This window comes from Sus scrofa, chromosome 12 (genome assembly GCF_000003025.6).
Source record: "Sus scrofa isolate TJ Tabasco breed Duroc chromosome 12, Sscrofa11.1, whole genome shotgun sequence".
In the NCBI taxonomy this organism is placed as follows: Eukaryota; Metazoa; Chordata; class Mammalia; order Artiodactyla; family Suidae; genus Sus; species Sus scrofa.
In genome coordinates this window covers 12015846-12042794 of record NC_010454.4, presented here as the reverse complement: position 1 = coordinate 12042794, position 26949 = coordinate 12015846, and the positions used below count along the sequence as shown (strand labels likewise).

At 52.5% G+C, this 26949-nt stretch overlaps 1 protein-coding gene across 4 annotated transcripts in view; it reads right to left on the bottom strand.

Annotated features, from left to right (window-relative positions):
- The window catches only part of RGS9 (regulator of G protein signaling 9), a 72662-nt gene that overhangs the window by 45188 nt on the left and 525 nt on the right, over nt 1-26949 (bottom strand). For 2 of the 4 annotated variants that reach the window (XM_021066722.1, XM_021066721.1), the window contains exons 2-8: nt 16399-16495; nt 12126-12176; nt 10366-10472; nt 10130-10181; nt 9816-9874; nt 8894-8970; nt 6198-6279 (exon numbers count right to left, since the gene is read on the bottom strand). In XM_021066722.1, the coding sequence (XP_020922381.1) occupies nt 6198-6279; nt 8894-8970; nt 9816-9874; nt 10130-10181; nt 10366-10472; nt 12126-12176; nt 16399-16495 (525 nt within the window). Of the gene's footprint in view, nt 1-6197; nt 6280-8893; nt 8971-9815; nt 9875-10129; nt 10182-10365; nt 10473-12125; nt 12177-16398; nt 16496-17126; nt 17582-26949 lie in introns of those variants that run through there. The other 2 variants (XM_021066723.1, XM_021066724.1) reach the window with 2 other exon arrangements.

Below are 26949 nucleotides of genomic sequence, written 5' to 3'. Positions count from 1 at the left end.
TAAATTCAGCAGTGCATCTGTGTAACCAGAGTCGGTGCAAGGCTGCCCTTAGCTCCCTGGACCCGAGGCCTCAGACCCTCAGAACTGGAGCCACCCAGCGGGCCCTGGGGTTCTGCCGACCGGGCCCTGGGGTTCTGCCGACCTGTCCCCATCAGCCCCTCTGGCTGCCCTGGCTGCCCAGCCACCCCTCCCTTCCTCTCAGCAGCTCCGCCAGCCCCGGCTGTTCCCGTGGGGCAGCAGGCCCACCCCAGTGCCCTTCCTTCACCTCCCCAAGGAGCTGCCCTTCTACCTCTGCTGGTCTGGGGGAGACTCCCAGGCTCCATTCACTCACTCACTCATTCATTCATTCACCAGGAAGCACGAGGTCTTTGTTCCCTGCAACAGTCACCAAGAGCCACTGCTGACGCAGTTTCTGGGACACAGGAGGCAGCTCGAATGAAGATAACGCAGAGCTGATGGTCGATGCACAGGAAACGAGGGCAACCGGCAGCCCTGCGGTGGGCTGTCAGCAGATAAGCAGGGCAGACAGGTTCAGCCGCGTGCAGGAAGCGCTCCCCCTTCAACTGCCTTGACCTGGAGGAACCTGAATGCCGGGGTGCAGTGCCGAGAACTTTCCCTCACACCAAGGCCAAAGAGACAATCTGCTAACTGCCCCGTAATTCGGGTTAGAAAAGGGCCTTGGCGAGGGGTGGGGGGCAGGTTCCCTGGTGCTGCAGTGGGGTAAGGATTCAGTGTCACTGCTGTGGCACAGGTTCGATCCCTGGCCCAGAACTTCTGCGTGCCACAGGCATGGCCAAAAAAAAAGGACCTTTGTACCATTAAGGGCACCGCGAGGAGGGGACAGGCCCAGAATCAGCACCCCGAGCAGGGCCAGAGTGGGTGCTGCAGGGATGTCACATCCTGGGGCCCGTGTCCCTCTCGACTTGTTCTCTCTCACCATCGTTCTCTCTCACCATCGTTCTCTCTCACCATCGTTCTCTCTCACCATCGTTCTCTTCCCTAACGTACAGCTTGGACCTTTTTCGTGTATGGAACAGAAAACAAACAACAAATAAAATACACAGTAGTTTCAAAAACAAAATAAAACAGTGGGGAGAGAAGAGGCTGCCACGGGGAGACGAGGTTTGATTGAAGGGGTGGAAGAGTCGGATCTCGGCTTGACTGTCACTTCCATGCAGGGAGGTTCTGGGACCCCGGATCTGTACATGACCCCGGCCCCTCACAGCTGCCCTGGCATCTGTGCAGGACACACTCATTTGTGCAATAGTTCTAGTCTTTGTCTCTCCACCGGACTGTAAGCTCCTTGAGGGCACGGGCTTCTAATTCAAGTACCCTCATGCCTTGTAAGCCTCTGGCATGGAGTGGGAATTCATAAAATAGATGTTTGCTTTTAAAAAAAAAAAATTTGGATCTGAGTAAAGGGAGTTTTCCATCCTATTTCAAGGATGTGACATGATATGTCAGATCATTTTCCTTTGCAAATATTATTTTCATGGTGTCACAATATTCCATCGTGTGGCCATAGCTTAATGCACTCTGCCAGTGTCCATCACTGGACATTTAGTCCAACCTCGACAGGAAATCGAGAGCAGACATCCTCTCGGGTGTCTGCGTTTGTGCTTGAAACAAAAGCCGTTTAGCTCGATGTTCAGACAAAACAACTGCTTGCTGTGGAGCACACAGCGCAGAAGCAGCCTCTGCCCTGGACCACAGGGTCCTAATATCTATGGTCCGAATGTCAGCGGACCGTATCCTGGGGAGACACAGGCATCGCAGAAGGCGCAGCAAAGATGCGGGGGAGTCCCCAAGATGACTTTTCTAAAGGAACTATTTCTGCCCCTGCTCATTTACACAATGAACTACTGTTTGCATGGTGTCCAGATCTGTCTCTCATTCCATTTGGGTAAAAAGTGAGGGAGGAACATTGTTTTTCTTCCTTACAGGATGCGCCCCCCTCCCGGAATCAATCACCCCTGGAGCACGAGGCTCACCTATGAACAGCAGTTTGGATTTTGAGCTCCTGGAGCTGAGGGAGGGGCCTCACGGGCGGACCGTCCACACAGCCTGTCAGAGGCGGACACACATCCCAGCCCTGAACCGCCTGCGCTGTGGCCTCCCCTTCTGAACCATGGAGAGAGTGGCACACCCAACGTGACAGCATCGTCGTCAGGCAAAAGGGATGCACTGTGCCCAGAGCTTAACACAGGCACGGGGGCAGGTGCTCGACCACTTTCAGCTGTTATTTCACACCTGGCACCCAACTCCTCAGCTGGCACAGACTTAGGGCCCCAGGAAGGCCCCACAGATTCATGAACAGACAAGTGAACAAGGGACGAACCTGCTCGGGAGCCACCATGGTCAGTTACAGTCAGTCCCTGCGTGGGCGGCCCTGCACTCCCCCAGCCACATGCTTGGCCTGCCTGGCCGGCTTCTTTCCCACCCAATTGACAGTCTGTTTGGGTCTCCGGGAGCCAGCCTGACAGTCCAAGCTCCTGGACTTCCTGAGTTTGTTAGGCAGATTGCTCCCTTTCCAGGCTGAGACAGCCTGCCAACCTGAGGCTCTGCAAACAGGACACATCCTTAATACTAACGGTCTCTGGCCTAGAGGGTTTTAGGAAAGTCGGGGAGGAGTTCCCTTGTGGCACTGTGGGTTAAGGATCTGGCATTGTTACTGCTGAGGCTTGGGTTGCTGTTGTCATGTGGGTTTGAACCCTGGCCCAGGAAGTTCCATACACCACCAGCGTGGCCAAAAAAAGATGGATAATTAGATAGATAGACAGATAGATAGATAGATAGACAGATAGATAGATAGATAGATTGATAGATAGACAGACAGACAGACAGATAGTGAGGAAGTCTGGGAGACCCAGGGGCACTCTGGCCTCATCTCTCTCTGATTCCTGGTTTGTTTAAGTATCATTGATTTAAAACACTGTGCTTATTTCTGCTGTACAACAAAGTGACTCAGTCACATGCATACATATATTCTTTTTTTAATATTCTTTTCCACTACGGTTGACCCCAGAAGACTAGATAGAGTTCCCTGTGCTATACAGTAGGACTCTGTTGTTTATATGTTTCAAATGTAATAGTCTGCATCTACTCGGCCATAAAAAAGAACAAAACAATGCCATCTACGGCACCATGGGTGCACCTAGATTCTCATACTAAGTAAATCAGAAAGAAGTATCATCTGATATCACTTACACATGAGATCTAAAATAGGGCACAGGTGAACTTATCTACAAAAGAGAAACAGACTCACAGACATAGAGAACAGAGTCCTGGTCCAGGATGGACCAAGGCGAGTGGCAGTGAGAGAGCCTGGCTACAAAGAGCAGTTTTGTGTCTGTTCAGGGCACATCAAGCCTCATTAGGAATGTGCCTCCCCTTCACCGCTACCAATGAGGGGGCAGGTGCCTCTGAACCCTGGCATGGTGTTTATGAGAGCAACAGAGATTCATGCGATGCTCTAATGACTGAGGAGGTGAAAAAAAGGTCTTAAAGACACATGGTCCCATGAGAGTCTAGGAACCAGGAGAGCCCCGGAACCAGGAGGGAGGGCTCTGCAATCTGGGGGTTCAGATCCCCTGGTGCTCACTGGCTGTGCTCACTGGCTGGCCAATCAGCAACATCCCTGAGCCTCAGCTTCCTCATCAGCAGAATGGGACCAATTATGCTGCCTTCCCCCCAGGGCTGGAGAGATGAAGTAAGCAAGTGCCAGCAGAAGGATGCTGAGCGCTGTGCCCAGGGCACTGCAAGTCCTCCATGCAGGTCTGCTATGAGGATGGTGGTGGTGATGGAGGTGGAGAAAGTGGGGGCAGAGGGAGAGGTAGCAGAGGCAGGGGAGGTGACAGGAGAGGATGAGCACCCAGAGGGAGACACTCTCAAATTGCTGTGCTTCTATAGCATATGGAAAAGAGCCACCCAGCCATCGGCCTGGTGCGGGGGCAGGGAGCTCACCCCCGGAGAACTCAGATACTCTGTTTCTCACTGTGTCCCTACAGGCCTTCTGGCTGCAGGGACAGAGGGAGGGGAGCGGGACCCAGGGCAGATGCTATGCACCGCCAGTCTATGTCACCTTTCAAGGATGCACTCCCATCCCCCCCACACCACGGAGTCTCTGCGTGTGACATGGAGGCCATTCTCCACCCTGCAAGGGGCAGGGCTGCCTCGGTCCTGGTGCCACTGGGCACGGGCATTATCCTGCCAGCTGAGTGGCTTACCATTATCCCCACCAAGGGTTCCCGTTCATGAACAGATAACTGAGCAAAGTCTACTTCCCTCTCTACAGAGAAAAGGGAACCCTCCCGCACTGTTGGTGGAAATGTAAGCTGGTGCAACCACGACAGAGAACAGTGTGGATGTTCTTTAAAAACCTAAAAATGGAACTGCCATGTGACCCAGCAATCCCACTCTTGGGCATCTCTCTGGAGAAAACCATAATTCAAAAAGATACATGCACCCCGGTGTTCACTGCAGCACTATTCACAAAAGCCAAGAAGCAATCCAAATGTCCACGGACAGAGGAATGGATAAAGAAGATGTGGCACATATATACAATGGAATACTACTCTGCCATAAAAAAGAACAAAATGGTGCCATTTGCAGCAACATGGATGGACCTAGAGATTATCATACTATGTGGAGTAAGTCAAAGACAAACATTGTATGCTCTCGCTTATATGTGAATCTAAAAAAACATGACACAAACGAACTTGTTTACAAAACAGAAACAAACTCAGAGACACAGAAAACAAATTTACGGTTACCCAAGTGGAAGGTCTGGGGAGGGATGGATTAGGGGGCTGGGATGGCAAACGCACACTTTGCATACGGAACGGATGGTCAACGGAGCCCTGCTGCGCAGCACAGGGAAATCTACACATTGTTCTGTGAAAACCTATGTGGGAATGGATATGTGTACATGTACGGCAGAATCGCTTTGCTCTACAGCAAAAATTAACACAACATTGTAAATCAACTATACTTCAATAAAACTAAATTTAAAAAAAGGCTGGTTCCTTCTCATACAAAGATCTCACTCCTGAGCTACCAATGGGGCAGTGTGTGCTGGGTTCTAACCTCCAGGACCCCGTGCTCAGTCAACCAGCCCTTTGCTCAGGCCCCTCGCGACCTGTGTCAGGCATCGGCCAACTGGTCTACCTAGAGGAGCTGCCCTGAAACAAAGCAAAACCAAACATGCTTCTTGAGGTCAACCCCAGGACCTTAACCTCAGCAACAAGGCACCCAAGCCAACACGCTCACAGATGGAACACCTTCCAAGATATCCGTTTTGAATGGAGAAAGAAAATTAGCAAAACGGCTATAATCTGACAGCCTTGAAGTTCAAAAATCTAGAAGCTCTGGCACCTGGACTGACCCCTGGTTTTGAGAATTGGGTTCCTTATCAGGCAAGAAAACCAAAGGAGGACGAAAAGGAACATTTGTTCTGAACTCTTCCGTTTTCAGATTCTCTTTCATATCTCCCAGCTCCGAGGCCCCGCAGGCAGCTCGGGGGCTGAGGCAGGAGTAAACTGGGGCTGCAGACTTTCCCCAGAGTGGGCAGTGGTTCCAGCCGGCTTCTCTGTGCTGGGACATGAGGCTGCCATTCCCAAGTCATGAGCTGAGACAAGTCACATCACCTACAGACAGCTTGTCTCTCCAGGCCACGTGAAGTCCCAGAGCCAGAGAGGCACAGTGCTCTGCACGGCAGGGCTTGGCACCCGTTTATCCCTCGCCCGCCGCAGCTGCTGGGACGGGATGCAGAGGAGGAAAGGGAGAGGGAGCAGGAGACACGGCCATGGCTGTGGCCGGCGGACTTCCAGTTCCCTGCAGCGCGTGATCTTTTTTCTACTTTGGAGCCTGCGTTCTAGTTTTTCTTCTTAAAATCCTATTCCAAAGCGTCAAGTCCCAACCTCCAACCCCCAAGAGATAAACTCACTGAGGTCCCTCCTCTGGGTGCTTTCGCTCAGTCCTAACACCAACGGATGGGTCATGGGCAGACTCCACCCAGACGGTGAATTTCCTGGTCCAGCCAAGAGGCACGTGGATGCTGGTTCAACACCGAGCGGCAACCCCTGCAGGTTGGACTCTAGCTCCAGACGGAGACGAGCCAGCAGAAGGGGGAGGTGGGTACGCATGGGGGGTGGGGGGGCCCAGGAGGAGGTGGGCGAAACCACGGAGGTAATACTCACCGGGCATCGGTGGACCAGCCAATACGCCTTCTCCTGGCAGTCCAGCGCATACCTGTCGGCTTTGTTCCTCTCCTTTCCAGCCCTGAAAAGCCAAAAGGCACGTTGAAGGCCAGTACGATTTTGCATCTTTGGCAGTGAGGGACCCCATCCAGACCACTCTCCCAATCTGTCCAAACATCTGCGTGTGCCGCCATAATAATAATCATGACAACGGAAACAGGAGCATCGTCACACTGGCGTGCTGGGTACCCTGCTACGTAACTGCACACACATTAACTCACTGAATCTTCCCAGCGAGCTTTTCTCACTGTGCAGTTCCGGGGACTGAAGCAGAGAGGTGGAGGGCCCCACTGAGGGTCACCCCATCTGGGAGCATGGGACAGGAGTGGACCTGAACCCCAGAGTCTGGTCCTGGAGTCCGGCTCCCCCCGAGGGCACCAGGGTGCGAAGCAAACGTGCCACATGATGAGCCTGAGAAGCAGACCGTCTCCGCCAGCCTCTCCTCTGGATGTGGGTGACATTCCAGGCTGACACCTGACCCCCTGGCTTCCCGTCTTCCCCACTTTGATAAACAACATCGTCAACATCTGAACAAGCAGAGAGCCGCCCATGTCAGCGCTTGCGACGGGGAGCACGCCAGCCCTGGGGAGCCCTCGGTTCTCTCTACCTGTCAGTTCCACTCCGCCACCTCAAAGAGTTTGTGACAAGCCAGGGTTTTTCCGAGCCCAGCTTCTAATTGTCAAAGGTTAGGTGCTTTCCTTCTTATCACCCAGTCCCCCCCTTTCCCATCACAGACAGGAAGTGATGCTGCACTTCCCTCCCACGGGAGCAAAGGGACGTGGGTGATCCTGCCGTGGGCCCCATTCAGCCCCATCTCCACGGCGACCTGCGCTCCGTGCTGCTTGTTTGCCCAGGCAACGCGAGATGACACACGTGCCTTCTACGAGATGGAGTCTGCAGACTGACGTGCCAGCGAAGGCACCATGAATCACATCCTAACATCCAGAGCGCCAGATGTGTGGAGAGTGTGGGGGTTTTGCAACCTCCTCTGGAAATTAACGACACACACTGTCTCCGCCCCCCCCACCCCCGCTGGCCAACCTAACTGGATTTTCTGCTGGGCTGACGACCCTGGGTCCTCAGGGGGCATGCGCTGCAGACAGCCCGAGGCGCTTCGGCGTCTCCATAACTCGGGACAGTCTTAGGAATAGAGTCGATCGCTAATTTACTGCAAAGTCCTTTCTGGCTTTGCTCCTCTGCTCGTCTGTGATGCACGTTCTTGGAGGAGACTTACGATGAATGAGCTCCACGAGAACCAGTAAAGGAGGAGTAGTCTTAGTTCATCTCGTAATAATCTTTTTCAGCAATGGTGTCACTTAATCAATTATTCACTTGTTCACTCATTCATTCATTCATTCATGTATTTATTGACCTCCGACTCTGTTCTAAGCACTGGGAGTTTACGGAGGAACCAACAGACTGTTACAGACTGAGTGCTTGCATCCACCCTCCCCCAAAATTCCTATGTTTGAAGCCCTAACCCTCAATGTGATGGTATCTGGAGATGGGGGTCTTTGAGAATTAGGAAACTAAAACAACACTGTAAATCAACCCCACTTCAATTTAAAAACAGAAGAGTTCCCGTTGTGGTGCAGCAGGAATGAACATGGCTGGTATCCATGAGGATGCAGGTTCGGTCTCTGGCCTCACTCAGTGGGTTAAGGATCTAGTGTTGCCGTGAGCTGTGGTGTAACATGGTCGCAGATGTGGCTTGAATCTGCATTTGCTGTGGTTGTGGTGCAGGCCGGCAGCTGTAGCTCCAATTTGACCCCTAGCCTGGGAACTTCCATAAGCCGCTGGTGCAGCCCTAAAAGAAAAAAAAAAAGAAAGAAAGAAAGAAAGGAAAGGAAAGGAAAAAAAAGAAGTAATTAGGGTTTAGAGGTAATTAGATGAGGTCATGAGGATGGGGCCCTTATTAGAGGATCAATGCCCTAGTGAAAGGAGATACCCAAAAGTCTCTGTGTGTGTGTGTGTGTGTGTGTGTGTGTGTGTGTGTGTGTGTGTGTCTGTCTGTCTCTCTCTCTCTCTCTCTCCCCCATGTGAGGACACAAGAAGAAGGCAGCTGCCTGCAAGCCCAGAAGAGAGTCCTCCTCAGAAACCAAATCCTGGGCAAGCAGGGGGTGGCTCTAACAGGTGAAAGGTGCATCTGATGACATCTCTCCCCTGCTTAAGATCCCTCTACGGCTCCCCACGGTCCTTACCTCCAAGCCCCCTCACGATCCGCTCCCGCTAACAGGCGCAGTCTCACTTTGCGCTCTCGGTGCCGGCTACAAGGAACAGCTTCGAGTGGGCCTCCCCTCCCCCAGGCTCTGGCTCTGTCTGCTTAGCGCCCCCTCCCTCCCACCTCGCCTTTCCTCTCCATCCACCACCACCCTCCTCCACCTGGGTGTATTCCACGCAGCCTCCCGGTTCAAAGTCATTTCTACAGTTCCTTCTCCAAGCCCCGAAGCGCGGCTCTCAACCCATGACAGCCCCATGGCCTGCTTGCCGGTCTGCTGACTCCCCAGATGATGCTTTACCCCCGCCCCGGCCCTGCCCACTGTTTAACACAGAAATGCCCACAAAACTTGATTGTATTCAGGAGGGGGGTTGCGGGGGGGAGGGACAACCGGAGGATGGGGAGATCTCTGACTCACCTGTACTGCTCTTTGGCCTGCATAACCACAAAGTCCCACTTGTAGTTAATTTTTTTGTTCAGGAAATTGTAGTTTTCCTAGAGAGGGGAAAACAAAATGAGAACACTGAACCCCACGACCTAGGCCGAGTGTACAGGGCAGGAAGTCCTAAGTCAACAAGGAAGGCCTTGGGCTCTGCAGCGACTAGACCTGGCCAGTCTCCCGGGCCAGCTTTGCAGAGGCCTTCGCTCAAAGGGCAGCACCAAATCCTCAAACAGCCTTCACCACAGAAGCCACAACGTGGTTTGGATTGTTTTAATACATGTATCTAAAATCTGATTAGGAAGAAGGGAACAGTGTGAAGACTCTGGAAACTTAATACGCAACCATAGAGCATCACGAATCTGCAAAGATAAGCCCTAACACTGGGGTGACGCTGGCTCTTCTAAAAACATGTTCGTAAAGAATAAAAACAAGCAATAGTGTTGCCGTCCGCCCAGAAATCTAGCCTTTTGCAGGTTAGGGTGTGTTCTTTGAGAAATCTGATTCACCCTGCCTAGAACAAAAGTCTGTACTGCTGTGTTTGGAACTCAAGTTCAAATCTGTTCATCCTTTATAACTTGCATTGTCACACATACTAAGTCATATTATTTGAGGACGGCAAAAGGAAAGTGGTAGCTACTGCGTGCCCAGTGGTTACTGAGGCAAGGGTTTCAAACACAGCAGGGGAAACTGAAGCTCAACATGGGGGAGAATTTACTTCCGCCAGCTGCTTCTAAATGTGTGGCTGGATGAGGGCTGGGTGATGGACGGATGGATGGGAAGATGGATGGATGGACGGTTGAGGGGAGGTGTTAATGGATAACGGGGAGAACAGGGGAAAACAGCTCAAGACTGTAGTCCGCTCGATTATAAGAACTGATACTTGAAAGCATCTCCATACCTTCTCATATTCTTCTAAAATCCCTTTCTTCTTGATGTTTCGCTTGGCCAGGTAGATGGCTGGAAAAGGACACAATGACATCTTCCACCATCCTTACATTTCGAAGCCCCTCTATGCATGAGACCGTTGCGCTCAGCGTGGTGAGGAGAGCACTCAACAGACCTGGTCCCATCTCCCAGCATCACTCCTAACACACATGTGAACTGACACGAAGCTCATGATGACAGCAAGACAAACGCTCCCACAATGCAGCAGGTAAATAAGCAGCATGGGAGGTGTTACCCAAGGCCTTTGGAGGAGGGGTGGGGCTTTACCGTAGTCTATGTCTTCCGCCGGCCACTGCTGGGTGGGCCAGAAATACGGCGTCTACAAAAGAAAGCAGGAAACCGTGCTGAAACACCAGGCTGGACCCCAGCCCTGTAGCTTAAAATAGAAAACCACCTTAGCCCCCTCCCCTGTCTCTAAAGTTCCATGAGGATAAGTGCCAACCAGTTACCTATCCGCATTAGATGAACCTTGCGTTAACACCCGAGTCAAGGCCAAGACTCACTTGAAATCGGTAGAGGCTGCTGTCAGACTTGAGAACGAGATTCTTGGGATCCTGCAGGGGGTACATGTAGCCGTACTTGACAATGAAGTTGCCCAAGTTCTGGGCCTCTGAGGAGAAGCAGTTGAGACAGGGACGTTATGAGCGGGGGCTGAAGGCAGAAGCTCATTGCTGCTCCCCACCTGGAGCACCTAAAACTCCCAACAGAGGTGCCTGCATCCTAACAGCACTTCATCCAAGACAGCAATTCCTGAAATGCGCTGTGGACAAGGAGCAGCTGGAGAGCCGATGCTAAAAGGAGGACTCCCCAGACTGACCCCCTGGAATGACAACTCAGTAAACCTGGAGGGGAGTCTGTGAACGATGGGCAGCACAGGGCGTCCACTGCAGGTCTTTGGGGTGAAAGATGGGAAAATCCTGGAGATGCACTTTTGGGCCCTTTGGGTGTGGAGGGGTCCCAGGAGCAGGGAGAGGACGTTTCTGTTTATCCAACAGGGCTTCTGCTCCAGGAGCGAAGGGAAGGCAAGGCCATGGTTAATGTCAGCTTCAATCCCAAGCTCAACTCTGCCTGGATCCCAGGCCCAGATCCTCTGGCTCTTCCCCACCTCATTATAACTCCCACCCCACCAAGGCTGCTCAGAAACTTAGTCTGGGTTCTGGATTTGCATCCATTAAAAGGACAGCGGTCCTGGTTCATTCTCAGAGGTTCCAATGAGAGCAGGTGTCTTTCTACCACGGAGAGAGAATCCCATTCTCCCTGTCCTCCAAGTCCAAGGGCCCATCCCACAGCTTGGCCTCCAAGGAGCGGGAAGCCTGCCTCCCACCCTCCCTCCATCAGACACCAGACCCTCATTTTTCACGCCTCGTGTACCAACAGCTTTTTTCCAGCGGCAAGTCTGCTCCCCAGAGTTTTTCTGCTCCAATCCATCCTTCAAACTGCTGCCAAACATCCTAGCTTAAACACGACTATCGCACACACACTGCCATGCTCAGAAATCCCCCGGGGATCACTACCGCCTCTCTCTCCCTCCGATAAAACTTGGAATCTAGGAATATACCAGAAGCATCCCGCCCTTCCACAGCTTCCCATATCCAGCTGAAGTTACTACTCTTGGTTTCCTCTCATTACCATTCAACTCTTTTTTTTTTTTTTTAATCTTTTTAGGGCCGCACCTGCAGCACATGGAAGTCTCCAGCTAGGGTTCAAATCGGAGCTGCAGCTGCTGGCCTACGCCACAGCCAGAGCAATGCCAGATCCTTAACCCACTGAGCAAGGCCAGGGATCAAACCCATGACCTTACAGACGCTATGTTGGGCTCTTAACCTGCTGAGCCACAACAGGAACTCCCTCCATTTCTTAATCATCCCACTTCTAAGCCAATACTCCTGCTAATTTCCACCCCAGGAAGACAGACCCTCCGAGCTCCCCTCCACAGTTCAGAGGCATCTTTCAAGAACAAGCATATGTGCACCTCACCCCCTCCGAGAAGGCCCTCTTGACTGACTCCTCCCCAGTTACTCCTGTTACTTACATGCTCCCAATATTGTGCATGAAACGACAATTTTGTTGATAGCCCCAAGTACCACGCCTTCCATCTCGAGTCTGTTGTTTTACCCGAGAAGACCTTATCTCTCCAATTAAAATGCCAATTTCGCAGAGACACAGGCTAAGCCTCCATCTAGCTTCTACCCTCCAGAGATGCCCCCACCCATGCAGCGGGCATGGCAACCCTGGGCCACGGACAAGCTGGACGAGCTCTCACCCAGATTGGAGATCCAGAGCCGCTGGGTGATCCACTGCAGGACATCGCTTCCTGCGAAGCAGAAGGATTTGGTCACCGTCGGAGTCTCCTCACCCATCCCCCACCCCCACGCCCTCCTCCACGCTGCTGCCCCGATCCCCTGATCGGAGGGGATCTCGTCCCTCTTCTGCTCACAACCTTCAGGGACTCCCTTCCACCCCACCCCCCAGCGATGTTCCATCCAAACCCTGCAGCCTGGCATTCAGGGCCATCTATGATCGGACGCCAGCCAGGTTTCCAGCCTAACCTCCCCTACACGCCTTCAGCCTTTACCGCTTGGGGTACTTCTATTCTTACCATCAGTGGTGCACAGACTGTCAGCCATCAAGTAGGAAGCTAACGAAGTCTTAATGAAAAACAAAACAAAACAAAAAAAACAGACCCAAAGCAAGCTGTCCGTGGAGACAGGACACACGGAGGAAATCAGAGCCAGGGATGGGCGGAGAAGTTGGGGGGGCGGCACTGGTTCTCTGTACCTCCAAGTTCCCAGACAGAACTCTGAGGAGTCAAGAAGATCCAAACTTGGCCGTCAAGGTACTTTTGTTAGAGCAGAAGGATAGGACATAGCCTAGGCACTCTGCAGGGGGATTTATAACGTCAGACAATGGACCGCGGGCCCTCTTGCGCTGGGCCCCGCGAGTCCCAGCCGCTGGCCCGGGAGCAACGCAGACTGAAGACTGGTGTGGAACAAAACAGAAGGGCAGATGAGGAGATGAGGAGGGAATGGGCAGCCGTCTCGCCCACACCACGAAGATTCAGATTTGTCTAAGGGCCAAGGCAGGCCAAGTTCCACCACCACGGCCAGAGCTGCGGCAGGCCCTCAAGGAAATGGGGCACCACCTCCTCGACCTGGGCCCTCAGGCCCTTCAAGCAGGACATGCTCCTTGCAGGAAGCGGGCAGCAGCATCTCAGAAGAAAGCCGGCCTGTTCTACAACCAAGGACCCCAACTGGGATGCCGTCTTGCAAATGCCAACGACCACATTCTCCAGCAACTCCAGCCTGCTTTACAAAGGCCAAGCTGAGGGGCCTGCCCACATGCACACCGGCCCACAAAACACACCAAGGGGGAGGGTCAGGGTCCGAGACCCCACTGCCTGTGTCCTAGTAGCTGGACTCTTGCAAACGACACTTCCTCCCTCAGAGATGGTGAAGGGGCATTTCTTCCGCTGCCCTCCAAGGAGGACTCTCTGGCCTTTGTCACCTGCTCACGTCAAGGCAGAGGACAGACAACCTGTGACTCTTCCTCCCCACACGCGCCCGGGGCACATCCAGCCATCAGCTCACAGTGCCCCCATGCCCACCCCAGCTGCCTTCAGTGGGGCCTCTGTTGCTCTTGGCTTTTATTCAGCCATGGTTCGCTCTTCAAAAGCACAATTCTTCATCTAAAATCTTACTTAAAATCCTAGGACTTGGTGTTTCGGACCTTCCACCCCAAGTCTCTACACAGCGGCGTGCAGACCAAGAAAGAGAGCGGCGGGCAGCCAGCAGCCCGATCAGCGCTGCCCGCAAGGAGCCCGAGGCCTTCTCATCCGCTCCACTGCTTCCTGAAGCAGAGCCAATGAGCTTAGGGGGCCGTGGGTGGGTATGTCCACCAGGCAATCTGTGCAGACAGTACAACGGGCCACTTCAGGCTCCCATGTCAGCCGCCATCGTCCCCAAGTCCCTGGTCCCCTGCCATCTGAGGAATCAGGCGGCAATGATCCAATTTGCTCTTAGCGCTGAGGCTGCTGGCCAGGGATCCTCCAGAGTTCCATTCTGACTGCAGCTGGAATTCAGAGGTGCATGAGAAATGGGGGCAGCCCCGCCCAAATCCAGGGCCAAGTGGCTCATGTGCAAGGACGAAAAGGAGTCCACACACCTGGTGAGCTGCACCATGTACAACCAAGAAGAGCAGCTCACACACCTGGGCAGTGGGGCAGAGTGTGGCCTCTGGAGCCGTGCAGCTGGGCGACTGCAAATCCAGGTTCGGCCTTTCACGCTGGGTTCAGCGACATGGGGAAGAGCTGCTGGAACTCGTTCTGTCTCCGTGTCCCCTTCTGCAGGAAGGGGACGGACGGATGGTCCCATCTTTCCCTACACTCACTCTGGGTGACGTAGTGTGGGAAACTGCCGGCAGCCGGCCCCCAACAAGCACCACTGCATGCTGGCCACGTGCACAGTACCATCTCATCCGATTCCCACGGTCATGCCTTTAGGCAGGGGTCGCCGGTGCTGCTTCTAAAACAAGAGCTTTGGAGTTCCCATCGTGGGGCAGTGGTCAAGAATCCGACTAGGAACCATGAGGTGGTGGGTTCGATCCCTGGCCTTGCTCAGTGGGTTAAGGATCCAGTGTTGCCATGAGCTGTGGGGTAGATCGCAGACGCGGCTCAGATCCTGTGTTGCTGTAGCTGTGGCGTAGGCCAGCGGCTACAGCTCCGATTTGACCCCCAGCCTGGGAACCTCCATATGCCGCAGGAGCGGCCCAAGAAATGGCAAAAAATAAATAATAATAAAAAAAATAAAACAAGAGCATTTAGACTAGGGCTACACAGCTTTAAAAAAAAAAAAATATATATATATATATATATCCAAAGGACTCGATCCTGGGGTGTTTGGTTCAATATCAGATGCCCTCTGGATGATTCTAGACCAGGACTGATTTCCACCTTCCATAAACCTGTATTAAACTTCCACCTCAACCCACGGCTGTGCTAAGCACTGGGTACACAGATGAGCCAGACGAGACAGCTCCCCTTGAGGGTGGCCCAGTCCAGTGGCCGATTCAAGCCAGATTGAATGACAACCAGAGGCAGAGAAGGGACGGGGTCCAGGATGCCTTCAGGAGGGACTGTCACAGCAGCATCTTAAATGCCGCAGCAGAGTAGAGACACCCTGCGAACTCTGCCTATCGGCCCCTGCTCTCTGGGGGTCCAGGCTACTCCAGTTCCTGGCGTTTCCCAAGCCCATCAGAGTTGCCTTGTCTTCTGTGAGCCACCCTGTCGCCTTCTGATCAATTCCCCTGTTGCTCTCACCAGCCAGAGCTGGTCTTCTGCTGCATTCACGGAGGAAGCCCGAGCTGGTGGGGGCACTTCTCCATTCAGGCAGTCAGAAAGGGAAATGGGACACGGCCGGCCAGCCTGCCTCTGCAAAGACTCTGGCACCTTGAGTGAAAAATACTCAGGTCACCATGGGGTCGAGAGGAAGGGTTCACAGGGGACACGGCACGACGGCGAGTCCCAGGCCCCTTGTGCTCTGAGAAGTCGCCTGCTTCTGCAGACAATATGCCTCAGCAGGAAACAGACTCTTTTTTTTTTTTTTTTTTTTTTTTTTGTCTTTTTGCTATTTCTTGGGCCGCTCCCGCGGCATATGGAGGTTCCCAGGCTAGGGGTCTAATTGGAACTGTAGCCACCGGCCTACACCACAGCCGCAGCAACGCGGGATCCGAGCCGCGTCTGCAACCTACACCACAGCTCACGGCAACGCCGGATCGTTAACCCACTGAGCAAGGGCAGGGACCGAACCTGCAACCTCATGGTTCCTAGTCGGATTCGTTAACCACTGCGCCACGACGGGAACTCCAGGAAACAGACTCTTTACTGCCAACCCAGAATCACAAAACATATACAACACGCTGATCAAAATGCATTCTTATTTGGGGGCCCGGCCCCTTCCGCCTATCTTTACATGATGCCCTTCCTCCCACACCCGGAGAAAGGAGACCACGGTGCCACCCCTTTGGGGGAGTTGAAAAAGTGTCTGAATATGAAATTAGAAGACAGGGAGAGATGGAGCAAACAAAGCCCCAATTTTTTTTTTTTTTTTTTTGGCCAAATAGCATTTTTTTTTTCTGCTACTTGATTTGATGAAAACAAAGCATACATGACAAATAAAAAAAAAAAACAGTAAATGTTTTTAATGACCTCCTGCGAGGAATGGATTCACAAAGCGACCTACCGAATTCTTTTCTCTTTTCTTTCTGACTCCCTCCTCGGGAGGACCCTGTGGTCCAGGAATCAGCAAGGAGCAGTAAGTATTTTCGGCTTTGTGGACCACAATATGGTCTCTGCACAACCACTGAACTCTGCCACTGCCGTGTAAAAGCAGCCACAGACATTACGTAAATGTATCCGTGCCAATAAAACTTTATTCACAAGAACAGAACACGGGCCACACTTGGCCGAAGAGCTGTAAGTCGGCCGACCCCCCTGGGTGTGGTCTGTTTCAGGCCAAGGACGAAATCCTAAGCTATGTTACCCGTCATGGCGTGAGGGATGCTGGCGACGGAAATCTTCTGGTTCTGCACTCGGACCCCCGTCTCTGGGTCCTGCATGTCCTTCACGAGGGCTTCAATCTGCAACACAGAACAGCAAAAGCTGGACCAGAACCACTGCCGAGGCTGAGGGAGGCCCTTTCCGCAGCACCCAGGGAGCAGAAGATGCACAGGGAAACAGCGGGCACATCCAGCCAGGAGCCCACCGCCTAGCTGGGTGGCTGTCACACAATGGAGCAAAGGCCCTGCCTGGCCTGGTCTCAGCCGAGCAGCCAGAGGAAGACGTTCCGTTAGTTTAGGGGATGTCTCTCCTCTGCTGGGAACCCTGAGAGAGCCATTCCACTCAGTCAGGGGCAGAGCTCTCCTACGGGTCGTCATGGTGGCTGGGAGCCCCTTCCCCACTGACTCTTCCTCTATCGCTGCCCACCAGCCCCCACCCTCACCCCGACCCAGGTACACAGGCCCCACCTGGCTGCCCCCAGGGTGCCCAGCCCCAGCCTCAGGGCCCCTGCTCTGGCCACTCCCCAGCTGATGGACAGGTTCCCTCACCTCCCTCCTCTTCTAACAGTGTCAGGAGGCAGCCCCACCCCCGCCATCCCACTTAGTGCTGCAGCCCTGAACTCCACCCTGGCATGCCTGGTCCCTTCCCTTCTTCCATAGCCCTCTGCTTTCAACATACAAAAATAGTGGATCTGCTTATCATAATGTTTACCCTGTGTCTCCCTTACTGCTAGAAAGTAAGTTCTTTCCAGGCAAATCTTTTGTCTGTTCTGTTCGCTGCTGGATTCTGACTGCCTGGAACAGGGCCTGGTGCACGGACTGTACCCGGGAAACGACTGGGGCAGGAGTCAATACATAGATGAAGGCAGCGGCAGGGAGGATGATGAGAAGCGGTGGCTTTTAGAGCCCTGGTTCTAACTCGAGGTAACGGGATTTGCTCTACTTGCAAGTGGCTGACCGGTTCGGTAAGGGCAGCTAAGAATAGCGGCAAAGTTTACGACTTACGTGAAGGAGTTGCCAGTCACCAAAATAGAAAATTCAAAAACAGGAGCACTTTCTAAGAGCACATGTTTCTGTTTGGGAGGATGCTGATGATGAAGGGCTGCTGAGAGAGCTACTGCTGGAAGGTGACGGCAAGTGAATGGCATAAGTTCAAAGGACACAAGGAGGAGTTCCCGTCGTGGCGCAGTGGTTAACGAATCCGACTAAGAGCCATGAGGTTGCGGGTTCGGTCCCTGCCCTTGCTCAATGGGTTTACGATCCGGCGTTGCCATGAGCTGTGGTGCATCTTGCAGACGCAGCTCGGATCCCACGTTGCTGTGGCTGTGGTGTAGGCTGGCGGCTACAGCTCCGATTCAACCCCTAGCCTGGGAACCTCCATATGCCGTGGGAGCAGCCCAAGAAATGGCAAAAAGACAAAAAAAAAAAAAGGACACAAGGGTCAGAGATGTGAACCCGATTTGTGAATGGGACAAGAGAGTTGAAACCAAAGAGAATCAAGGAGCTGTCCAGGGAGGATTGAACAGCAGAAGACATCCACAAGGTCAGCCTTGTGTCTTTACACCATTTTTTTTTTAATGTCGATGACAAAAATATTTTTCCACTTGAAAAAAAATTAAACGTGAGTAAAATCAACTGAAGAATTTTTTTTTTTTTTTTTTTAGGGCCACACCTGCAGCTTATGGAAGTTCCTGGTGTGGGGTCAAATTGGAGTTGCAGCTGCCGGCCTACGCCACAGCCACAGTAACACCAGATCTGAGCCGCATCTGCAACCTACATCACAGCTCACGGCAACACCAGATCCTTAACCCACTGAGCGAGGCCAGGGATCAAAACCGCGTCCTCAGAGACAATGTTGGGTCCTTAATCTGCTAAGCCACAGCAGGAACTCCATAAAGGATGTTTTGAAACAAACTGGGTGGGTTGGCACAATTTTTTAAAAAATCAACCCAAGGAGCTTCCTGGTGGCTCAATGGGTTAAGGATCCAGTGTTGTCACTGCTGTGGCTCGGGTCACTGCCATGGTTCTCAATTCAATCCCTCAACCGGGAACTTCTGCATGCCATGGGCATGGACCAAAAAACACAGAATATGAACAAGTAAGTGGGAACAAAGACCTTTCCCGTCCTCCTCTGGTGGGGACGCCCTCTCTGGAGGTCAAGGCAGCTGCACACAGCTGGACCCATCACCCCTCAAACCCAACCTGATCACATTCCAACCGCATTACAAAGCAATGCTTCCCTGGTTTAACTACCTTCGTGACGTCATCATTATTCTCCTGCTACTTAAAAAAAAGAACACTCCCTCACACCGCACAGCCCCTTACCATTTCCAAAGTCCTTTTAGAGTTTGCATGGGCTGTGCCTCAAAGGAAAGGAACTCACAGTCCTCACAGCCTCACAGCCCCCCTTCCCCCCTAACCGCAGGAGTCCACACGACCTCTCTGAATCGCCTTCCTCCTCCATAAAATGATAGCATGTGCACAGCGGAGAGCGTTCTGTTATGTCTCCAAATCTAAGTAACTGTGTAAAGATGCTTTGTAAGGACAGACATATGAAGATACCGAAAGACAGATAAGCATAAAGATACATACTTTATAAGGCGAGATATTTGCTAGTGGTTGTGGTTAGAACCATTAATATCAGTAGTGTTTGTACAACTGGTGCATCTTTAAAATTTTACATTTTAAAAGAAAGAAAGAAAGAAAATGTTACATCCTTACAACTAGTACCTCTTTAAAAGTTTCCATTAGATGCCTAGGAGTAAAAATCCTGCTCTGCTAACCATCCAAATACAGGTATTTACTGAGCACATATTAGGTGTCCAGCCCTGCGGAGGATACGAGGTCAAAGACAGCCTCCCAGTCCTCAGAGAGTTGGGAAGACGTGTTGATGAAGATTTTTTAATGAACTAAGATAAACACTAGGGATCTGGGTGCAAAAAAAGTTCAGTTCAAATCCCACTCCAACGAGTAATCGAGGCAAATCGTTCAACTTCTCTCAGAGCCAGCCCTCTGTAAGAGAGAGATGACAACAGTACCTACGTCATCAGAGGGCTGTCCTGAAAATTAAACAAGATTAAGCATTAAAGCACTTAGTACTGGATTATGCGCAAAGTATTTATTAGACAGCAACTGCCGATTGAATTAGGCTCCAAAAAACAGGGAAGGAGCAGATTCGAATAAGAGCCAGGAGAAGAGGGCAGCTGAGGTGATCCCCCAAAGAGCGTGCACAGAGGATGAGAACGACTTTCTCAGAAGGTGGCTGTACCCCAAGGGAGGGATGGTGTGAGGAGCCCCGCGCTTTTCTACGCGGGAAAGAGGAAGAGTGAACTCTGGTGCACTGTTGGCAGGAATGCAAAGCGGTGTCTGCTGGGTCCCCTCCAAAATTAAAAGAGAGGAAGTTCCTGTTGTGGTTCCATGGGTTAAGAACTCAACTTGTCTTTGTGAGGTTGCAGGTTCAATCCCCGGCCTTGCTCAGTGGCCTAAGGATCCAGAGTTGCTCTAAGCTGCAGCATAGGTCACAGATGTGGCTCAGAGCTGGTGTTGCTCTGGCTGTGGCAGAGGCTCCAGTTGAAGCTCCAATTCAACCCCTGGCCTGGGAGTTTAAATATGCTGCAGGTGCAGCTGTAAAAAGGAAAACAAATTTAAAATTTTTAAATGCAATAAAATAGGCTAACTCATAGAATCGGAGTGGAAGGGTGGTTGCTAGGGGCTGGGAGGGGGAGATGGGGAGCTGCTAATCAGGAGGCATAAGGTTACAGCCAAGAAGAGGAATTAAGTTCTAGAAATCTGCCCTGTAATATTATTTCTAGAGTTAACATTGACACTGTTTGCACACTTAAAAAAAATTAAGAGGGTAGATGCCCAAGCAAAGTGTTCTTAACATAATAAAACAGAATTTTTTTAAAAGAGGGAGACAGCGGCCCATCTCACTGGAGGTAAAAGGACATGCACTGGAGGTGAAAGGTCATGTAAGGGAACCTCGAATGAGAAAAACTCTACCTGCCCCCTCCCACTCAGCCGGCTCCCAAAGCTGGAAGGCTCCCACTTTCCCAAGGCAGGAAGGAGTGTGGACAGACAATGTCCTAAGTCAGCCCCAAGGGCTGGGATGTCCTATTTCCATCTGTTGCTAAACCAGCATTTGCAGCAGAACCACAATTCTGAGAAACGGCCAAGATCTGGGGCAAGGTCAAGGCTGCTCCGGGCACAGCGCCCAGCACTCAGACTGGCTGGGGCCCTAGCGGCGCCCAGGGCTCCGCGTGCAGGACCGACCATGAGCTGTGTCTGCACGGACGCTTTCTTGGCTCACAGAAGTGGTTCAGCTGAGCAGCTCAAAGCAGAGAGAGGGGAGGAGGGTCCTGGGGAGGCTGGAAGGTGGCCCCGCATCTCAGGAACACGATCGGGAACAGAGAAGCCAGATGCTGCAGGAGCCGCTTTTTCTGGATTTCTCAACTGAGAGTCTCAGATTTTCATTGGACATGAGAATTGCTTGCCTTTCCTTCTTTTCTTCTTTTTTTTTAAATGTATAGAACGAATCAGAGCTTTACTTTTTTATTTTTAATTTTTTTTATTATAGTTGATTTACAATGTTGTCAATTTCTGCTGTACAGCAAAGTGGCCGAGTCGTACACACACACATATACATACACATTCTTTTTCTCACACTACCTCCATTACGTTCGATCACAAGTGACTGGCTCGAGTTCCCTGTGCTGTACAGCAGGACCCCACTGCTTACCCATTCTAGGTGAAATACTTAGCGCTTGCCTTTCTGATGTGAGAGCCCAGGCCTCCCTTCTCCCAACCGTCCGAGCAAAGTCTCCATTTATTCAAAAACTTGTATGAGATGAAACAGCAGCCTTTCATGGATTCAGGAGGCCCATAGATTGAAGAAGAGACAGAAACCGCCCCCTTAGGAGTTAGGAACTTGAGGTTCTCCCAGAGAAAGTCAGAGGACTTGATTCCCTCTCTTTGCATTAAAAAAAAATTTTTTTTTGAGTTACAGAGGGTTTGAAAATAACCTTTCAGAGGAGGAATAATGAGAGTTATTTTAAAAACACAATGAGGGGAGTCAGATCTCTTTCTGGCAGGTGTGTCACCCTCTGAAGAAGGGAAGGGCTGGTGGGAGGAGGGAACTTTACAGGGACCTTGGGAACCGTTTGGAGGAGGCGTTCGGCCCTTTGGGCTCCGGATCCACTTTCCTCGGACCTTTGCTCGTGTAAATTCCCCTGAGGGGTCTCCTCAGTCACCCAACAAGGAAACCACAGAAACCACAGGACTCTGGCCCGTGGCCTTGTCTCCAAGAGATGGTTCTGGGCTGACTGCCGCCCCAGCCCTCAAGTTCACAGGTTAGAGTCCTAACCACACACACACACACACACACACACGCACGCACACGGCCCTGGACCTCAGAAAGTGATTGGATTTGCAGTTAAAATGGGGTCATGGGCAGGGGAGGGGGCTTTGACACGATGACTGGATGGCGTTTGAGGAAGAGGCATTCAGGACACGGACACACACGGAAGGAGGACACACGAGGGCACAGGAAGGAGACGGCCGTCTGCAGGCCGTGGAAAGACGCCACTGAGAAGCCAGCCCTGCGCGCACCTCGGCCGGGGACGTCGGGCATCCAGAGCTGGGAGGACGCGAGCTCCAGCCATGCGATCCCCAGCCTGCAGGGCGCTGTCGCAGCAGCCGGACCACGCGGATCCGGACTCCAGGGCAAGGCCCCTTCGCACATCACACAGGGGAGGTGGCCCGGCGAGTGAGGAGCCCTGGCCTCTCCCACAGCCTCCTCCTCGGGCCTGGGTGTCCCTCCAGAGATGAGGGAGGGCATGCCATCCCCACCCCGAATGGCAGAGCACCCCCCCCAAGACTCAGCTCCACGGCCCCCCACCCCTGCCCAAGGAGCCACTCCTGTTCCCCGGGCAGCCCAAGGACAGTGGGGTCACCAGGTCGCACTGGACCCCAGGTGACCCCGAGTTGTGGGCAGATGGGGGTGTCAGATCCAACGTGCTGCGGGGTGACTGAGGGCATGTCAGGGAACCCTGATGTCACGAAGGAGCAGAAACAGGGGTTTTGAAGGCCTCGACGTCGCCCACCCTCCCCGCCCACGCAGCTCCTTGCCTAAGGAGCTGTCACTCACTGTGCAAGATCTCTGGGTTGGAATTTTCCTTTGAGCCAGAGAAAGTTCCCGGGGGAGTTATAATAATGAGTACTTTTCTGAACAAGCATGGGGAAAGTGACCCGGTACCAGGAGCCAAAGGGTGGTTTTGCAAACAGAGGAGAAGAGGCCGTCCACACAGCGGCCAGCCAGCCCCGAGCCATCTCTTCCTGATGCCTCGTGGACGCTCGGGAGCAGCACACACACACGCCCTGATCGGTGCTTCGCCGTCTCTCCCCAACACCTGGTCTTCCTGCCCTGGTCCAAAGCCCAGGAAGCACCCTTCATGACCCTGGCCAGTGGTGGCCAACTTCTGCGGACTCCGCGTTTGTCTGTGACGTGTCTCCTACCTGCCCACTAAGTCCTGCCTCAGTGGAACATCTAACCCCCATCCTGGACCATCACGTTCTGCCCGCTGGCCTCTGCCTCCCGCCGGGCACCTCTCCAGCCTCCAGGGCGTCCTCCAGCAGTGGCACTGTTGACATTTGAGACTAGCCCCTGTGGTGGGGCTGCACCTGTGCTTGGTAGGTGTCCAGCAGCATCCCCGCCTCTCCCGGCTGGATGCCAGGAGCATCACCCTCCCCAGCTGTGACAACCCAAAAGGTCTCCAGAAGCCGCCACATGTCCCGGGGGCTGGCCTCTGGGCTGTAAATTCAAATCACCTGGGGAGCTTCAAAAACAAAACAAAACAAAACAACACAGCAGTGTTTGGGTTCCACCCGACCTAACTACCTACGTATCTCTTAAGAAAATCAGAAACTCTAAGGATGGAGACTTGAAAGCAATACTTTTTTTAAGGGCAGCCACGGTAGAGAGGCACTGCTACCTACCCTGTTAGGTAAGGTCAGAATCATCTGTCAGAATCATTTTTCTTTTTTTTTTTTTTTTTTTTTTTTTTGTCTTTTTGCTATTTCTTGGGCCGCTCCCGCGGCATATGGAGGTTCCCAGGCTAGGGGTCAAATCGGAGCTGTAGCCACCGGCCTACGCCAGAGCCACAGCAACGCAGGATCTGAGCCGCGTCTGCAACCTACACCACAGCTCACGGCAACGCCGGATCGTTAACCCACTGAGCAAGGGCAGGGATCGAACCCGAAACCTCATGGTTCCTAGTCGGATTCGTTAACCACTGCGCCACGACGGGAACTCCAGAATCATTTTTCTAACACGGAAACCAACTCATTTCATCTGTCCCTGGTTGTAAAACATCAAACAGCTTCTCACTGAAACAGAAAGCACCAAACCCCCTCTCAAGATGTGCGAGGCCCCCCAGCTCTGGGCCCCTCTTCACTACCAGTCTGTCCAGCATGGAGTCCCTGCCACCCCGCCCCACCCAGCTACCCCAACCCCTGCTGGCTCTCCCACAGCACCGCGCTATTCCACACGTCGGAGTCCTGCCTTGCCCAAAATGTCACTCCTCTTCCCATCCTCCCGGCGAAAAAACAAAGGAAAACTACTACTTTTTCACACTTCAACTCAGTTCCAACTACCCCTTGTGAAGCAGGTGGATTCCAGGTAGGACTGGCCACTTCCCACTTTGGGGTTATAGATACAGAGATAGATAGATAGATAGATAGATAGATAGAGAGAGAGAGATGGATAGATGGATAGATAGATGGATAGACAGATAGACAGGTAGATGGCAGAAAGATAGATAGATCGATCGATAGATAGATCGATCAATCGATAGATAGATCGATGGATAGATAGGTAGTCAGATAGGTAGATGGCTGAGAGAGGCTGATAGATGGATGAGAGTCCTCTAACAAAGTTTGCCAAGACCTGCAGAATACTCTCCTTATTTATGCAGCTGTCTTTCTCCATTAAACTCTAAGCTTCAGCAAAAAAGAGGCCATGTCTTAATCTCCACAGTGTCCTGAGCACCAGGTGCATAAGCGCACGATTCTGTGTGTGTAGTGAATGTAAGAACAACATAAGCAAAAGAGCCCCTGCCGTGCCCAGGTCTCCTAAGAGGTGTTTCCCCACTCTCTCCCCCAGCAAAAGGAGGTGCCCGATGCCACACAAGAAAGCAAAGGAGTCTGACAGAAGGCGTCTCCACGAGGCACCGAGAAAGTCAATCCCGCAGTGACTCCCAAGGGCAGCAGTGACTGGTACTGGCTGGGATGGAGAGCTGGAAGTCACAGGGGGGATGGGGCCAGCCCAAGGACAAGAGCCCATGGGAGCCATAGGAGGTGGTCCACGGTGTGTCATCACACACACACACACACACACACACACACACACACACACACACACACTTAGCACATGCTGTTCTCTCTGCCTGGAACATCCTCCTCATTCTTGCGGCCTAGAACCCCCATTTACCCTTCAGTTCTCAGCTCTGCATCCCACAGGCACATTAAGCCAAGCCTTTCCATGGCCTCCTCTCCAGCCTACACGAGAGGAAAGCTCATAGCACTGGATCACATTTGATGACAGACGGTGGTCAGTCTTGTGTTTTTCCTGATTCCACCACTTAGCGCCAGGACTGGGGCGAGGGGGCTTCCGCTCTCTGAGCTTCCCTTTCCTGCTCTGTAAAATGCATCTGTCCTGTGGAATAGAGGAGATTATGCATGTAAAGCCCCCACTGGGGACACAGCATACTTCATAAACATTCATTGAGTGGTGGGTAACATTTGCACCGAGTCCACATTCCTTTGGCTGGGGTCCTTCCCCAGAAGGCTGAGAATCTAGTTCAGCTGGTTCATTGTTAAGAAGCTCCTGGAGGAGTTCCCTGGGGGCTCAGCGGGTGAAGGATCCAGTACTGTCACTGCCATGGCACAAGTTCAATCCCTGGCCCAGGAACTTCTGCATGCCACAGTTATGGCCAAAAAAAAGAACCTCCTGTCATGGGCTTTTGGGACCTGCTCTAAGGAGCACTGTGACCTGACCGAAGACCTGGGAAGCTGGGCCTGGGAGGAGGAGGGACAGGGGCTCGGCTGGCGAGTAAGCAGAGAAAGGGCTTTCCCAGTGGAGGAAACTGAGGCCTGAAAGGGCACAGGGTTCCTGGAAAGGCAAGGTGGTCGTTGAGTCAAGAGCCCACTGAGTGGTTTTGGCTGCTTTGTTCTGGGTCCCTGGAGGGCAGGTGTGGAAGGCGGTGGGAGGTGAAGCCAGAGAGATGGGGGGTGGGAGGCAGGATCCTGAGTGGCCAGGCTGAGAAGGCCGGGCTCATCCTGTGCACATGGGAAGTCAGCGCAGGGTGTCAGGTCGAGGAGATCAGCACTGGTTTGGGAGAGAAAACCAACGGGCTGATGGATGAAGGGTATGTGGAGGCAGGCAGGCTGGGGAGGAGGGTAGGTTGGGGACCAAGACACCAGTCGGGAAGCCCAGGTAAAGGCAGGAGATCTACCAGGTAACAGCATGAAGGAACAGGATGTCCAAGATTCAAAAACAAACGGAATGTCTCCAGACAATTATCCTCTGAGCCTCTGAGCCAGAGCTACCCTGTCTGGGAGAAGAAGGCAGTGCTGGGAAAAGCCTGGAAGAGGACGGATGGCTCTCAGGGACTGGGATGAGGCGGTTCCTTCTGCTTGTAGGAGCTGGTGTCTAAGGGTTCTTTCCCCATGAATCAACCCTCTGCCTCTCTGTTTTAGATCTTCTGTCTCTACCACCTGCAATATGCACAAGCTTCTTAAAGCAGGTGGACCACATGTGACCAACTGTCCCAGTGTGCCCAGGACTGGCCAGGATTTAGCACTGAAAGTCTTAGACAAACCAGGACAGTTTTTCACTGACTACACATCTGCTGAGCTCCAGAGGCTCAGGACAGGGCTCTTAGTGTCACAAAGCATTCCGCTAATTCTACTCAAGATACGCCTAAGAAGGTAGACAACGCACTGTGAAAAGTAGCTGTGGATGGGATGGGGGGAGGGAGGGCGAGTGACCCAGGACCTAATCCTCGGCCGAACTCTTCCCATGTTGGTTATTTCAAAAGCCCAGAAGAAAAGAAGCTGCTTCATCCCCCGCAGATCACCCCACAAGATGCATTCCACAAGTCCCCGAGATAGACACCCTGTGCCTGGCCACTTGGTCTGAGAAATCCTCTGCCACACAAGGAAACGAGTTCTGACTCGGCTTCCAGCACCGAGACACCTGCGATACACAAGTACACACACCTGAAGGAGGAACCCAGGAGCGCTGGAAGTGGGGTGTCCCTTTATCCCACAGATCACACCACGTTCATGGTCTGTGTGTACATACTCACCACACACACACACACACACACACACACACACACACACGCTTTAAAATCCTGCAGTTTTGAATCAGAAAAACTACAGCAAAAATGTTCATTGAACATCTGGGTGCCTTAAAACAATCTCAGGAGACTGTCTCAGATCTGACCCAGCCTCGCTGAACTGCTTTCTGGCGCCTC